The sequence below is a fragment of the Ovis canadensis genome, chromosome 5 (genome assembly GCF_042477335.2).
Source record: "Ovis canadensis isolate MfBH-ARS-UI-01 breed Bighorn chromosome 5, ARS-UI_OviCan_v2, whole genome shotgun sequence".
Classification (NCBI taxonomy): Eukaryota; Metazoa; Chordata; class Mammalia; order Artiodactyla; family Bovidae; genus Ovis; species Ovis canadensis.
Genome location: NC_091249.1, coordinates 123125855 through 123139872, shown reverse-complemented (window position 1 = coordinate 123139872; position 14018 = coordinate 123125855). Strand labels below are relative to the sequence as shown.

Genomic DNA, 14018 nt, shown 5'->3' with positions numbered 1-14018 from the left:
GCCCAACAAAGGAAACTATAAGCAAGGTGAAAAGACAGCCTTCAGAATGGGAGAAAATAATAGCAAATGAAGCAACTGACAAAGAATTAATCTCAAAAATATACAAGCAACTCCTGCAGCTCAATTCCAGAAAAATAAACGACCCAATCAAAAAATGGCCCAAAGAACTAAATAGACATGTCTCCAAAGAAGACATACAGATGGCTAACAAACACATGAAAAGATGCTCAACATCACTCATTATCAGTGAAATGCAAATCAAAACCACAATGAGGTATCATTTCACGCCAGTCAGAAGGGCTGCTATCCAAAAGTCTACAAGCAATAAATGCTGGAGAGGGTGTGGAGAAAAGGGAACCCTCTTACACTGTTGGTGGGAATGCAAACTAGTACAGCCACTATGGAGAACAGTGTGGAGATTCCTTAAAAACTGGAAACAGAACTGTCATACGACCCAGCAATCCCACTGTTGGGCTTATACACCGAGGAAATAAAAATTCAAAGAGACACGTGTACCCCAATGTTCATCGCAGCACTGTTTATGATAGCCACGACATGGAAGCAACCTAGATGTCCATCAGCAGACAAATGGATAAGAAAGCTGTGGTAGATATACACAATGGAGTATTACTCAGCCATTAAAATGAATACATTTGAATCCATTCTAATGAGGTGGATAAAACTGGAACCTATTATACAGAGAGAAGTAAGCCAGAAAGAAAAACACCTATACAGTATACTAATGCATATATATGGAATTTAGAAAGATGGCAATGATAACAATGTATTCAAGACAGCAAAAAAGACACAGATGTATAGAACAGTGTTTTGGACTCTGTGGAAGAGGGCAAGGGTGGGATGATTTGGGAGAATGGCTTTGAAACATGAATAATATCATATGTGACACGAATCACCAGGCCAGGTTCAACGCATGATACAGGATGCTCAGGGCTGGTGCACTGGGATGACCCAGAGGGATGGTATGGGGAGGGAGGTGGGACGGGGGTTCAGGATGGGGAACACGTGTACACCCGTAGCAGATTCATGTTGATGTATGGCAAAACCAATACAATATTGCAAAGTAATTAGCCTCCAATTAAAATAGATAAATTTATATTAAATAAATAAACAAAATGAGTAAGACAAAGGGAAAAAAAGAGAAAGTCTGTAGTTTAGACTATTAGATTCACATCTTTTACTCATTTAAATTTCCAGTATTTTCTATGGCAATGTGTCTGCATGTAGACAGACCTCTCTTCTGACTGTAGACTGCTGAGAAAAGTCTAATTCTGGTGCAGTGAATGGAATCAGTTATTTCTTTAGAATACGTCAATGTGGTAACGAAGTAGGATTTTCCCTAGAATAATTAGACCTGGAAAATGCCAAGAGGAAATAAATTCTTAATAGCTTCTGGACCCTGAATATATTACCATATGTGAAATAGATCACCAGTCCAAGCGCAATGCATGAAACAGGGCATTCAAAGCCAGTGCACTGGGATGACCCAGAGGGACGGGGAGGGGAGGGAGGTGGGAGGGGGCTCAGGATAGGGGACACATGTACACCCGTGGCTGATTCATGTCAGTGTATGGCAAAAACCACCACAATATTGTAAAGTAATTAGCCTCCAATTAAAATGAATAATTTTAAAAAGGAAAGATTATGAAACAAAATAAATGTTTAAAACTAAAGCAGATACTAATTATGCCTTCAAAAAGTAATTAGTATAAAATTATTAAATCATGTTTATTTTTATTGTGCAGCAGAGAAGAAAATATAGCAACATTTACTGTTCTCTAAAGCACTCAGTTTTATTCCAGTTTGATTTTTGCTATTTTCTGAAAAACAAAACAAAAACATCAACAACAAAAGAAGTTCAGCTTAAAAAAACCTCAAATAAAATTCTTTATACAATCTCGAAAAAAAAAGAATGTGGATAAATACATAAGTAGGAATATAAAATATGAAGACATACAATTCAGTAAGCCTATGAATAAATTAGATAACTGATATTAGACAGAAACATTCTTTTATATAACCACTTCCATACTGGTTTCTTTTCTACTCTAACAGCTTGTATTTCTTGTCTATGATGGGCATGGGTACGTTTCAGGTACATTCAGTCGCTCAGTTGTGTCCAACTCTTTGCGACCCCATGGACCACAGCAGGGCAGGCCTCCCTGTCCATCACCAATTCCTGGAGTTTACTCAAACTCATATCCATTGAGTCGGTGATGCCATCCAGCCATCTTATCCTCTGTCGTCCCCTTCTCCTCCGCCTTCAATCTTTCCCAGCATCAGGGTCTTTTCAAATGCGTCAGTTCGTCACATCAGGTGGCCAGAGTATTAGAGTTTCAGCTTCAACATCAGTCCTTCCAATGAACATTCAGGACTGATTCCTTTAGGATGGACTGGTTGGATCTCCTTGCAGTCCAGGGGACTCACAAGAGTCTTATCCAACACCACAGTTCAAAAGCATCGATTCTTTGGCACTCAGCTTTCTTTATACTTCAACTCTCACATCCATACATGACTACTGAAAAAACCATAGCTTGGACTAGATGGACGGACCTTTGTCAGCAAAGTAATGTCTCTGCTTTTTAATATGCTGTCTAGGTTAGTCATAGCTTTTCTTCCAAGAAGCAAGCATCTTTTAATCTCAGAGCTATAGTCACCATCTGCAGAACACCCACAAACTTCAAGCTTTAAATATCTGAACCAGTTAAGATATTCTGGAAGTAGTATTGCATAGTTACATTGTAACACATTTATCAGGAGCCATGCCCAATGGATATTTTTTTCTTGAGACCTATTTCTATTCCTAACAAGATTTTGAGAATTTCTTCAACGTTGAATACTTCATGGAGTATTTCAGAGTATTAGTCATTGATTCCATTTATCTGAATCACAAATTTTAGTTTTCTGGCCTGGAGTTCTGTTTCAACTGGGCACATTTCCCAGGAAATAATGAGTATTTGCTTAAACACACAGTATCTGTGATCTTTTTTCCTTTGAGATTCTTTTATAGGAGAACCCTCTGTTATTAATAGCCTGGGCAAAAGTTCTGTAAGTGAGACTGATTACAAATGACACATGGTATAACATAAATACCCACACTCTCCAAAGATGTAATTGAAAAATCCTTCAAGAAATCAGACAGAATGTTCAGTTCAGTTCAGTCGCTCAGTCGTGTCTGACTCTTTGTGACCCCATGAATTGCAGCATGCCAGGCCTCCCTGTCCATCAACAACTCCTGCAGTTCACTCAGATTCATGTCCATCGAGTCAGCGATGCCATCCAGCCATCTCATCCTCGGTCGTCCCCTTCTCCTCCTGCCCCCAATCCCTCCCAGCATCAGAGTCTTTTCCAATGAATCAACTCTTCGCATGAGATGGCCAAAGTACTGGAGTTTCAGCTTCAGCATCATTCCTTCCAAAGAAATCCCAGGGCTGACCTCCTTCAGAATGGACTGGTTGGATCTCCTTGCAGTCCAAGGGACTCTCAAGAGTCTTCTCCAACACCACAGTTCAAAAGCATCAATTCTTTGGTTCTCAGCCTTCTTCACAGTCCAACTCTCACATCCATACATGACTACTGGAAAAACCATAGCTTTGACTAGACGGACCTTAGTCGGCAAAGTAATGTCTCTGCTTTTGAATATGCTCTCTAGGTTGGTCATAACTTTTCTTCCAAGGAGTAAGCGTCTTTTAATTTCATGGCTGCAGTCACCATCTGCAGTGATTTTACATAAGAATAATTCACATAGGACACAATCGTCCTTACATCAAGCCAGAAGCAAGCTCAGCCTGCCTTCTCTGTCACCGTCCAAGTTAAATGCGAAGTCTCTGTGTAAAGTCATGCTTTTCATAGCATGACTGTGATTTCTCCCAGTCTTGCACTTGAATCTCATTTTCAGCTCTTTCTATAAATGGACAGTTCCCTCCTCACCCAAATATTCTCAGAAGGCTACCTGGAAAACTGATACAATGATGACTTTCTTTTTGCAATGAACTTTAAAAAAATACAAAACACCAGTACTTGTATGTGGTGTGGGGAGAAAGGGCTGGAATTGAGGGTGATCCTCGAAGAGGGCTTCAGCCTTACCCATAAAAGGTCTCATTGTTTGTGAGACAGATGAATAGACATATTATCACGTTAAGTTGAAACAGTTCACATCCCTGCACCTTCTCTCTGCTCTAGGCTGCCTGCTGCCCATGCCCCGGTGTCGCTGGGTCCTTAGAGTCCTGCTCCCACTGCCCCCTCTTGGGGTTAATATGCTATTGTATTTCCTTTGGATCAAGAGACTGTATGAAAATACATGTCTGTTTATATATACTATGAACCCTGTCTTTTAAATTAAGTACATCAAACTTTCCTGTTTTTTATTTCTAAGCCTGCCTTGGCCTCTACAATTCCAGTGTGAGTCTAGCACTTCAGAGCCCGAAAGCACATTTCTTTCCTCTCTGACCCCCTCCTGCTGCCCAGTCCTAGCTGCTTCCTTCTGTTGTGCAGTTCAGCAAACCACGCCTTCCTGGGGAGCCTCTGCCTCCATTGCAGTGGATGGATTATCTCGATCTCGTTCAACCACTCAGCTCCCTCTACCCCGATACCCAGCCTCAAGGGTGATGTAGATATCTTCCGGGAAAAAACAGATGGAAAACAAGCCTCTCTTATGAGACAGAATCGCCTTAAGAGCATTGTCTCATAAGAAGGCAAAGCAAGAGTTGGAAATAGTATCTTTATAATTTTATGCTAAAAAATAAATGACTGGATCGATGGAAAGAGCACCTACAGTAGCTTTCTAATTTGTCTTCTTCGATCTCTCTTCTCTCTCAGATCCATGTCATAATGTCATTATCAAGACATTGATAAAACAGACTTGATTTTAAAATATAATTGCTCTGATGAGGAACCTTTGTTGGGTCAATATTATCTACCAAGGCGAGTCTCGATCCCTTAGCCTAGGGCGCAGATTATTCTAAAATCCGGTGCATGCTACTTTTGCAAGTCCCTCCGCATTCCCAGAACCGAAGACTCATGCTGTAGTCGTGCAAAATGACCGAGCAGCAAACAGCCCTGAAGCTGCCAGACGCCGCCACTCCCCTGCCTTCTCTGTCCCTGTGCTTGCTGACAAAGGCCTGTGGCCGCCTCTCCACTCGCTGAACTCCTACTAACTCTCCAGTGTTCCTCCTCTGTAAAGGCCCACCTAAGAAGGATTAACTACTCCCTCCCCTCTGCATCCTTGAGCCTTAGGCTCACATAAGTATGTAATTTATCACAACAAATTCTGATTTATCCTGTACAGGTCTTTCTTTTTTTATAGCCTATGAGATCCTTGAAGGGCAAGATCATACTGTGTTCACTCATAATCTCAGTGACTAACATGGAGTCTATGAACACATTTAATGTTCATTTTACCAGTGAATGAATCATTCATTCATAGTGAATCAATATGAATCAATCATTCACCCAGAGAATGACCAGACAGAAAACCATAATCACAGAAAACTAACCACATGGACCACAGCCTTGTCCAGCTCAGTGAAACTAGGAGCCACACCATGTAGGATCACCCAAGATGGATGGGTCATGGTGGAGAGTTCTGAGAAAATGTCCACTGGAGAAGGGAATGGCAAACCATGTCGGTATTCTTGCCTTGAGAACCCCTTGAACAGTATGAAAAGGCAAAAAGATAGGACAATGAATGATGAACTCTCCAGGTACGTAGGTGCCCAATATGATGAGATGGTTGGATGGCATCACCAACTCAATGCACGTGAGTTTGAGTAAATACTGGGAGCTGGTGATGGAGGCCTGGTGTGCTGCAGTCCATGGGGTCACAAAGAGTCAGACATGACTGAGCGACTGAACTGACTGACTGAAAACGATCATTTTGTACTGTCACAAGAAAGACTTGCTCTTATCACTATTATTAATAAGCTGTTGAAAGGACTCTGCTATCTCAGTCACAGAAGGGACTCTGAGAGATCACTAGGGTAATTTCTCTTTGATCCTTACACATCAGGCTACTCAATTCTCAGAGGATTTCTCCAACCTACCTATCTCCCTGGAATACTTAGTATTCAGTATTAGACAGCAATTACTAAGTTGCCCACCAGCTTTACTGTTGTGGGAAACCCTTAATTTGTTGTCTCATTCTCCTCAATCCTCTTCCAATCCTTCTGTCAACTGGTCAGCAATTAAGGGTCAAAAATGGGCCACCCTACTTGGTATATAGTACTGAATCCAGGGCTCTTCTTTCTCCATGTTGTTGGAGATCTGGAAGCAGGAGAGAAATTCAGGATGAGGTCAAATAAGGACATATGAATTAGAGAAAGGAAAAGTTCCTATGGCACGATTAGAAGGGAAGGGTGATGGACAGTTGTCAGGTAACAGTTCTAAGGAAAATACAAATATAAAAACAGAAGAAGAGGATGGCTAAAAGGAACATACTGTAATGGCTTCCACATTTTTTTTTCTGAGAATGAGAATCTCACTCATAAGCTTGTGGTAGAGACAGCTGTCTTGTGCAGCACTCACTCTGCTAACAGACCCCAAGCTCACAGGGGACTGCAGCATATCCAGCAAGGACGTACTGGCAATTTCTCTGGTCTTCTGGGGCTGGAACTAAGTACTGGCAAATAAGACACAAGTGGAAGTGATATGTGGGGCTTCCAGAAGTGCATTTAACATGAAAATGTGCTCTCTTAGAGTTTATTTCTTCTGGTTGTGTAGAATGCAGATGTAATGACCGATTTCAAGCAGTCATTTTGGACTGTGAGGAAACATACTCAGGAATGGGAGAGTAAGACAGGAAAAGTCTGACTCCCTGACCCTGAGATCCACCAGACATGCAGAGCCATAGCGGCAGAACCCGCCGGGACCACCTGCCTCCAGACCTCCAGTGTATCAGAGAAATCAACATCTCTTATGTTTGGAGAAAGTGGAAATAGTGACAGATTTTAGTTTCCTGGGCTCCAAAATCACTATGGATGGTGACTATAGCCATGAAATTAAAAAATGCTTGCTCCTTGGAAGAAAAACTATGACAAACATAGATAGTGTATTAAAAAGCAGAGCCATTACTTTGCTGACAAAGGTCCATATAGTCAAAGCTATGGGTTTTTTTCAGTAGTTATGCATGGATATGAGAGTTGGACCATTAAGAAGGCTGAGCACCAAAGGATTGATACTTTGCAACCGTGGTGCTGGAAAAGACTCTTCAGAGTCCCTTGGACTGTAAGGAGATCAAACCAGTCCATCCTAAAGGAGATCAACCCTGAATATTCACTGGAAGAACTGATGCTGAAACTGAAGCTCCAATATTTTGGATACCCGATATGAGGAACCGACTCATTGGAAAGACCCTGATGCTGGGAAAGATTGAAGGTGTGAGGAGAAGGGGGCGACAGAGGATGAGATGGTTGGATGGCATCACCAACTCAAGATATATGAGTCTGAGTGAACTCCGGGAGACGGTGGAGGACATTTCCTGTCTTTCTGTGCTGCCGTCCATAGGTGGCAAAAAGTCAGACATGACTGAGCGGCTGAGTAAAATGTTCAGATTTTCACTTCTTACAATGACCAACACTTCTGAGGTTTCAAAAATTAAAATAAGGAACATTTTAAACTGAAAGCTGTAAATGATACATACTGCTATGAAGGGAAACTATATTGGTTTTTCTATGTTGCCTTTTAGATTAGTGTGATGTGTGTGTGCTCAGCTGTGTCTGACTCTTGGTGGCCCATGGACTGCAGCCTGCCAGGTCCCTCCATCCAGGGGATCACCCAGCAAGAGCACTGGAGTGGGTTAGCTCCGCCTCCTTCTGTAACTCTGTTTTTAGGACCCTGCATACCCGGATCCTCATCCCTGATCCCTGATCCTCTAGTAACTAGACTTGGAATCTTGAGGAAGTCATACTCTTTTGACCTAAGTAAAATGAGAATGTTACTAGATACTAAAGTTCCTTCTAGCACTAAAATTCTGTGAATGTAATCATACATTTCCTTCAGTGGCTTTCTTAGTGCACTATTCCAGGCTGATTTCTGTGAACTCAAAAGTTGTTAAAAGAGTTAAAAGGAGTTAGTAATGTAGTTCGTCTAGTCAAGGCTATGGTTTTTCCTGTGGTCATGTATGGATGTAAGAGTCGGACTGTGAACAGGGCTGAGTGCCAAAGAATTGATGCTTTTGAGCTGTGGTATTGGAGAAGACTCTTGAGAGTCCCTTGGACTGCAAGGAGAGCCAACCAGTCCGTTCTGAAGGAGATCAACCCTGGGTGTTCTTTGGAAGGAATGATGCTAAAGCTGAAACTCCAGTACTTTGGCCACCTCATGCGAAAAGTTGACTCATTGGAAAAGACTCTGATGCTGGGAAGGACTAGGGGCAGGAGGAGAAGGGGACGACCGAGGATGAGATGGCTGGACGGCATCACGGACTCGATGGACGTGAGTCTCCGTGAACTCCGGGAGATGGTGATGGACAGGGAGGCCTGGCATGCTGCGATTCATGGGGTCGCAAAGAGTCGGACACGACTGAGCGACTGAACTGAACTGAATGTAGTTCTTATGTGGCTACTTATGACATGACGTGACTAATAAACATAAACCCCATAGAAGAATAGGACAGATCGTGCTGAAACCACCTTCCTCGTGTGTTTCCATGATGGCCTTTCCAGGAGCATAACATGGCCTTCCTCGAGGCACACACGTTTGGTTTCACACCCATTCCTTACAGATGCTGAGCCCGTGGGAGTGGAGGAGGGGCAAGAAAGCGCATCTTCTTGGTGCCAAGCCTGACCTGAATACAGCAGGTGATTTTGCTGAACATATGAGAAAGGGAAGGAAGATTTGTATAAAAAAATGACAGTCCTAAGAGAAAATGATAGCTGGTTTTACAACTGGTAACTTGAAATCTTGTCTCTTTTCTTTGTAACACAGATTTTAATTAATTTGTGATGTATTCATGAGTCAGAAAAACTTGAGAAATTCTTGATAATTTTTACAAGCTTTATTGGCTTTTAGGTTGTTGCCAGATTAAGAGAGTCATCACGAAAAAATAGGGGGGCGCGCTTCAGGCTGTCTTGGATCAAATGCTACTGTTCTGTCTCTGGACTGTGGCCTGTACTCAGGGTGCCTCCATTCCTATCCACGAGGCTGGGAGGATGGTCGAGGATGCGAGGACTGTGTCATCTCTGAGGCCTCTGGCTGGGAAACCCGACCTACAGCCCTTCTCCTAGTGAGGGTAGACCAGGGCCATCAATGAGAACCAGGGGCCACCCTCACTCCCTGCAGTCCTGCAAACCATCAGAACAAATACACGTCTCCTCACACATCTTCCTAACAAAGAGCAAGTGAGTAAAGTGACAAAGGGTTCATGGCTTTAATCCCAATCACAAAGGTATTTCCCTGTTCTTTGCCCTAGACTCTGTTTCTACTCCTGAGTAGGGGTAAGAGCAGCTGCTCCCTGAAAGGCAGGCACAGAGCTCCTGTCCCTTCTCCTGGTCCCCAGGCACAGAGCTCCTGTTCCTCTCCTGCCTTCCCCAGGCACAGAGCTCCTGTCCCTTCTCCTGCCTTCCCCAGGCGCAGAGCTCCTGTTCCTCTCCTGCCTTTCCCAGGCACAGAGCTCCTGTTTCTCTCCTGGCTTTCCCAGGCGCAGAGCTCCTGTCCCTTCTCCTGCCTTCCCCAGGCGCAGAGCTCCTGTTCCTCTCCTGCCTTTCCCAGGCGCAGAGCTCCTGTTTCTCTCCTGGCTTCCCCAGGCGCAGAGCTCCTGTCCTTTCTCCTGCCTCCCCCAGGCGCAGAGCTCCTGTTCCTCTCCTGGCTTCCCCAGGCGCAGAGCTCCTGTTCCTCTCCTGCCTTTCCCAGGTGCAGAGCTCCTGTCCCTTCTCCTGGCTTCCCCAGGCACAGAGCTCCTGTCCCTTCTCCTGGTCCCCAGGCACAGAGCTCCTGTCCCTTCTCCTGGTCCCCAGGCACAGAGCTCCTGTCCCTTCTCCTGGTCCCCAGGCGCAGAGCTCCTGTCCCTTCTCCTGGCTTCCCCAGGTGCAGAGCTCCTGTCCCTTCTCCTGGTTCCACCCTCCCTGCTGTCCTGCAGCGGCGCCCTAAAATCAACATCATTGAACGCCTCATGCGGAGCAAGAGCTGGTCTGAGTGTCATTTACAAACACCTTCCTCATGGAGACTCATATCAAATTACGTCTCAAAAAGAGATAATAGGACTTTGACTACAAAGAAGTGAAACACCAGTTTTGAAGAACATACCGCAGTACCCTGGGGTTCCGCATACTGTCTTCATGAGCACTTGATGCTCTACGATTTTGGAGAGTCCAAAGTCAGCTAAGAAGACAAGAAAAAGATTAATGAGATGAGTATTTTCTCAGCTTTTATAAGATGACAGATTACTATTTTATTATTCAAAACAAAACTTGTTTGTTTTTGTATTTGATATTGGGGTGGATATAGAGGACAGTCATTTGGGAGTGTAAACTAAAAAAACTAAATAATAATTTAAGTCTGGCATTAAATCGGAAAAATTTTTACCCCATGACTCCAATAGATATTTTTTGTTTTCTCTGTAATTACTAGCTTTTAGTAAATAAGCTATTTCTTCTGGAAATAATAGATGCGATGGATATATTTTGTATAATGTTAATTCTAAGATTTGAAACTAACTCTAAAGGACAGCATAGAATTACTAATAAAATCAGAACTTTAATCCATCTAAGAAATCAAATAAAAAAATTAGACTTTCATAAATGTCAAGAAAATGAGCAGAAATATAAAAGGTTTATTCTGCTTCAAAATAAACGGTTTCATTCTTTAGTGTATTTGATGGATAAGAATTTACTTTCATATGAGGAACATGTAACTTTGTGCAAAGAACCTTTTTATTTATTTCTCAGAATGTTACCTAGATAAAGCATGACCAGAAGTTGCTATCATTACACTCTCTTTGCTGGGCTACATCTCTCTCACCCAGGAAACCTGAGGAAACAGTTCAAGGGCATTCTTCAAGAGAGGCAGGTGCAGAACTGATGCCATTGTGGACTTCAAAGATAAACCCACATTTCAATGGAGGTGCTGATCCTTATCAGAAAAAGCAGCAGGAAGTCCTTAGAAAGGAAGGCTCTCCCTGCTAAATTAGTATCTATCCATCCATTTAAAGAAATCTCTTTAAGGATAAAATCTTTGAAAGAGCTGTTAAAGGAAGCAACTAACGGAAGCCTCCCTGCTGCCCGCTGCCTTTCAGGAGAGAAGAGAGAACAAGCTGGCAGCCCAGCAGGACGTCAGCATTTTTCCTTTAGGTTCTTGTGCTCATAAAGCACATTATGTTGTCTGAGCTTTCCCGTGATATGTACAACTTAATTTTCAAAACTGTTAACATAGATGCAGTGAACTCATCAGGTTAGCATTATAAAAGACAGTGCCAAAAGAACAGTGCCCTTCAGAGGGTTTAGAACAGGTTCTCCAAAGGAGATTTCATCCAAAATAAATTTTATAATTATTTTGGTAAACAGAGATTTGCTTTGTAAGGGACAAGGAAAGTAAAATTTAATATACATTTTTTTCTAAAATGGTGATTTACTGATCTCTCTGGGTAGATCAGAACTTTCCAAATCATCTCTGTAGTTCTTCAAGTTCTTATTGGGAAAAAAAAAATACACACAAATCAAGGTTTCCAAAGTCAAATAAGGTTTGGGAAGAGCCTTACAGACACTAATTTAGATGTTAAGCCCACACATTAGCACTTCTAACTTTCTGAAAGCCCTGCAGACATAAAGCGTGGCTTAGCTGTGACTCAGAGTTCCCTGACTGACTTGACCAAACCTAGCACCTCCACACTCAACCCCCAAGGGGGTCATCCACACTTGTTCACTGAGAAAAGGCATTCTGTGGAGTGCATGTTGAGAAATACAGATCTCAACTTATCTCTGTTCATATAAACAAATGACTCAGAGCCAAAGTACACTGACATGCTCTAAGCATTTTGTGTCAGAGTTCTTCATTATCTAAAATTAAGCTCCAACTAACTTGTGATAAAAGTTGGTAACCAAAAAGAAGTGTTACGTAATCTGTGATTTTCTTCTATAATAAACTTATCTTCAAAATATAAGGTCACCTCCTGAAGTCCCTGTCTTTTCCAAGGGCTGTGATTCCTTTGTGTGTCCAGCTATAAAGCACCAATGTGCACACATATTCAAGCTGAGATTCTAGGAAAGAGTACAGATTTCCAAAACAGTGTATTATTCCTTTACAGATTTCGCTATTAGAGGAAACTGAATGGAGACAAAGCTGGATAGAGCAATATTTACCAATTCCATGGAAGAAATTTCTTCTGCTTTGGGAACAGGGATAGTAAGACCTCAGGAAACACCCTTACCAATTTTGAGTGGCGCATCTGGTGCTGGAGTTGCATAGAGAAGATTCTCTGGTTTGAGGTCACGATGGACAATCCCATTTTCATGTAGGTACTAAATTCGGACAATAATGAAGTAACAGTCATGTAATTATATTTATGGGGCCAATGTTTATATTTAATCTTTCCAGAATTATAATAATCTTTACTAAGTTATATAATTCAAACACACACATATTAAAATTTAAAAATAAACACCATAAAGGTGAATGAGTTTTAAATTATGCGTCATTTGAGATAGCTTATACACAGTTTCCTAAAAATGAAATGCAATTTAAATTATATAGAAGTGATTGCCACAAATAAAATATTTACTTTTCAGAGAATATTAGTTACAGCTCTCATATGCATATTATCATATCAGCTAAAATTGGCTTATTACTATAACTAATAAAGTCAACATGCCCTGTGTTGAAACTTGTCTGATTTATTATCTGAAATACATAATTCTGCGTGTCATCTTAGAAGCTCACAACCGTAGCAAAGGCTCCATAGTCGTTGTCTGAGCAGACATTTGGACGTGAGTAATCGCCACAGAGAGCCGCCTTTACTGTGGCAGCTGTTGGTCCACGGCAGCGACAGCTCTCACGGCCCCTGAAGATTAGCGCCTAGCCGCCACTGACACTGCCTTAAGGCTACCTCGCACGCCCATTTTCTTCTCTTTTAAATCCTCCTGTGACTCATGTGCGATCACACACGCAGCACACTCTTGCTGTGAATGTTAAAGCTCAACCTGGCCCTGCTTCTCCTCCAGGGGAAGTCTACGTCCTCTCCAAAAGCAGTCATTCATCAGTTTGAAATGGTCCGAACTTTTCTCTACGCATTTGCAAATATGAGTACATGCATACAAAGAAATATACCTGATTTTTCCATTTTATTACATAAATGTGTCACTAATAAAAATTTTCACACTGCTTTTTTTTTTAACAACATGTTTTAAAAATATTTCCCATATGTCACCACAACTTATTTTATTTAACCCTTGTATTCATTTTTTGTTGGATATATCACTTTTTATTTTGCTATTTCCACTTTGATGGACATTCAAATTTTTAACAATTACATGCAATGCAGTAATAAACCTTCAATACTTGGAAATGTGAGCATTTTTGCTGATAGTCTCTAGGATAGATATCTGAAAGCAGGTCCGGTGTGGTCACAAAGTGTACAGATTTTTAACTTTAATATGCACTTCAAAATCACTTTCCTAAAAGACTCCAACAACATTTACTCACATAAAAGTGTAAGTGTATACATTTTCCTAATATCTAAATAGCAAATTTATATTTTTAACTTCTGCTGAGCTGGAATATAAAAATTATGTCTTAAGTTTGGTTTAATTTCTCTTTCTCTGTTTACTATAGTCTAGCTTCTTTTTATACACTTCCCTTTTTATAAACTGCCCATTCAAATCCTTTGCCTGTCTTTCTGTTGTGTTAAGAGAAAAAGCTGCCACGCTGCTGCAGCTTTTCTCCTTTCCTGTGACATAGAGGAAGGGAGGGGGTCGTTCTTTCTTTCTACTCAAGCCAAGTAAAAGGGGATAAAAAGCTCGAAGGTCACCTGACATGTGTCACTTAGTGGTCTGAGGAAATGGACTGGTACCTGGCTC

The 14018-nt window shown here is 41.7% G+C and overlaps 1 protein-coding gene across 1 annotated transcript in view; it reads right to left on the bottom strand.

Annotated features, from left to right (window-relative positions):
• The window catches only part of CAMK4 (calcium/calmodulin dependent protein kinase IV), a 273926-nt gene that overhangs the window by 39342 nt on the left and 220566 nt on the right, over nt 1-14018 (bottom strand). Inside the window, exons 6-7 of the mRNA XM_069592674.1 lie at nt 12374-12464; nt 10255-10329 (exon numbers count right to left, since the gene is read on the bottom strand). Of these exons, the coding sequence (XP_069448775.1) occupies nt 10255-10329; nt 12374-12464 (166 nt within the window). The remainder of the gene's footprint in view (nt 1-10254; nt 10330-12373; nt 12465-14018) is intronic.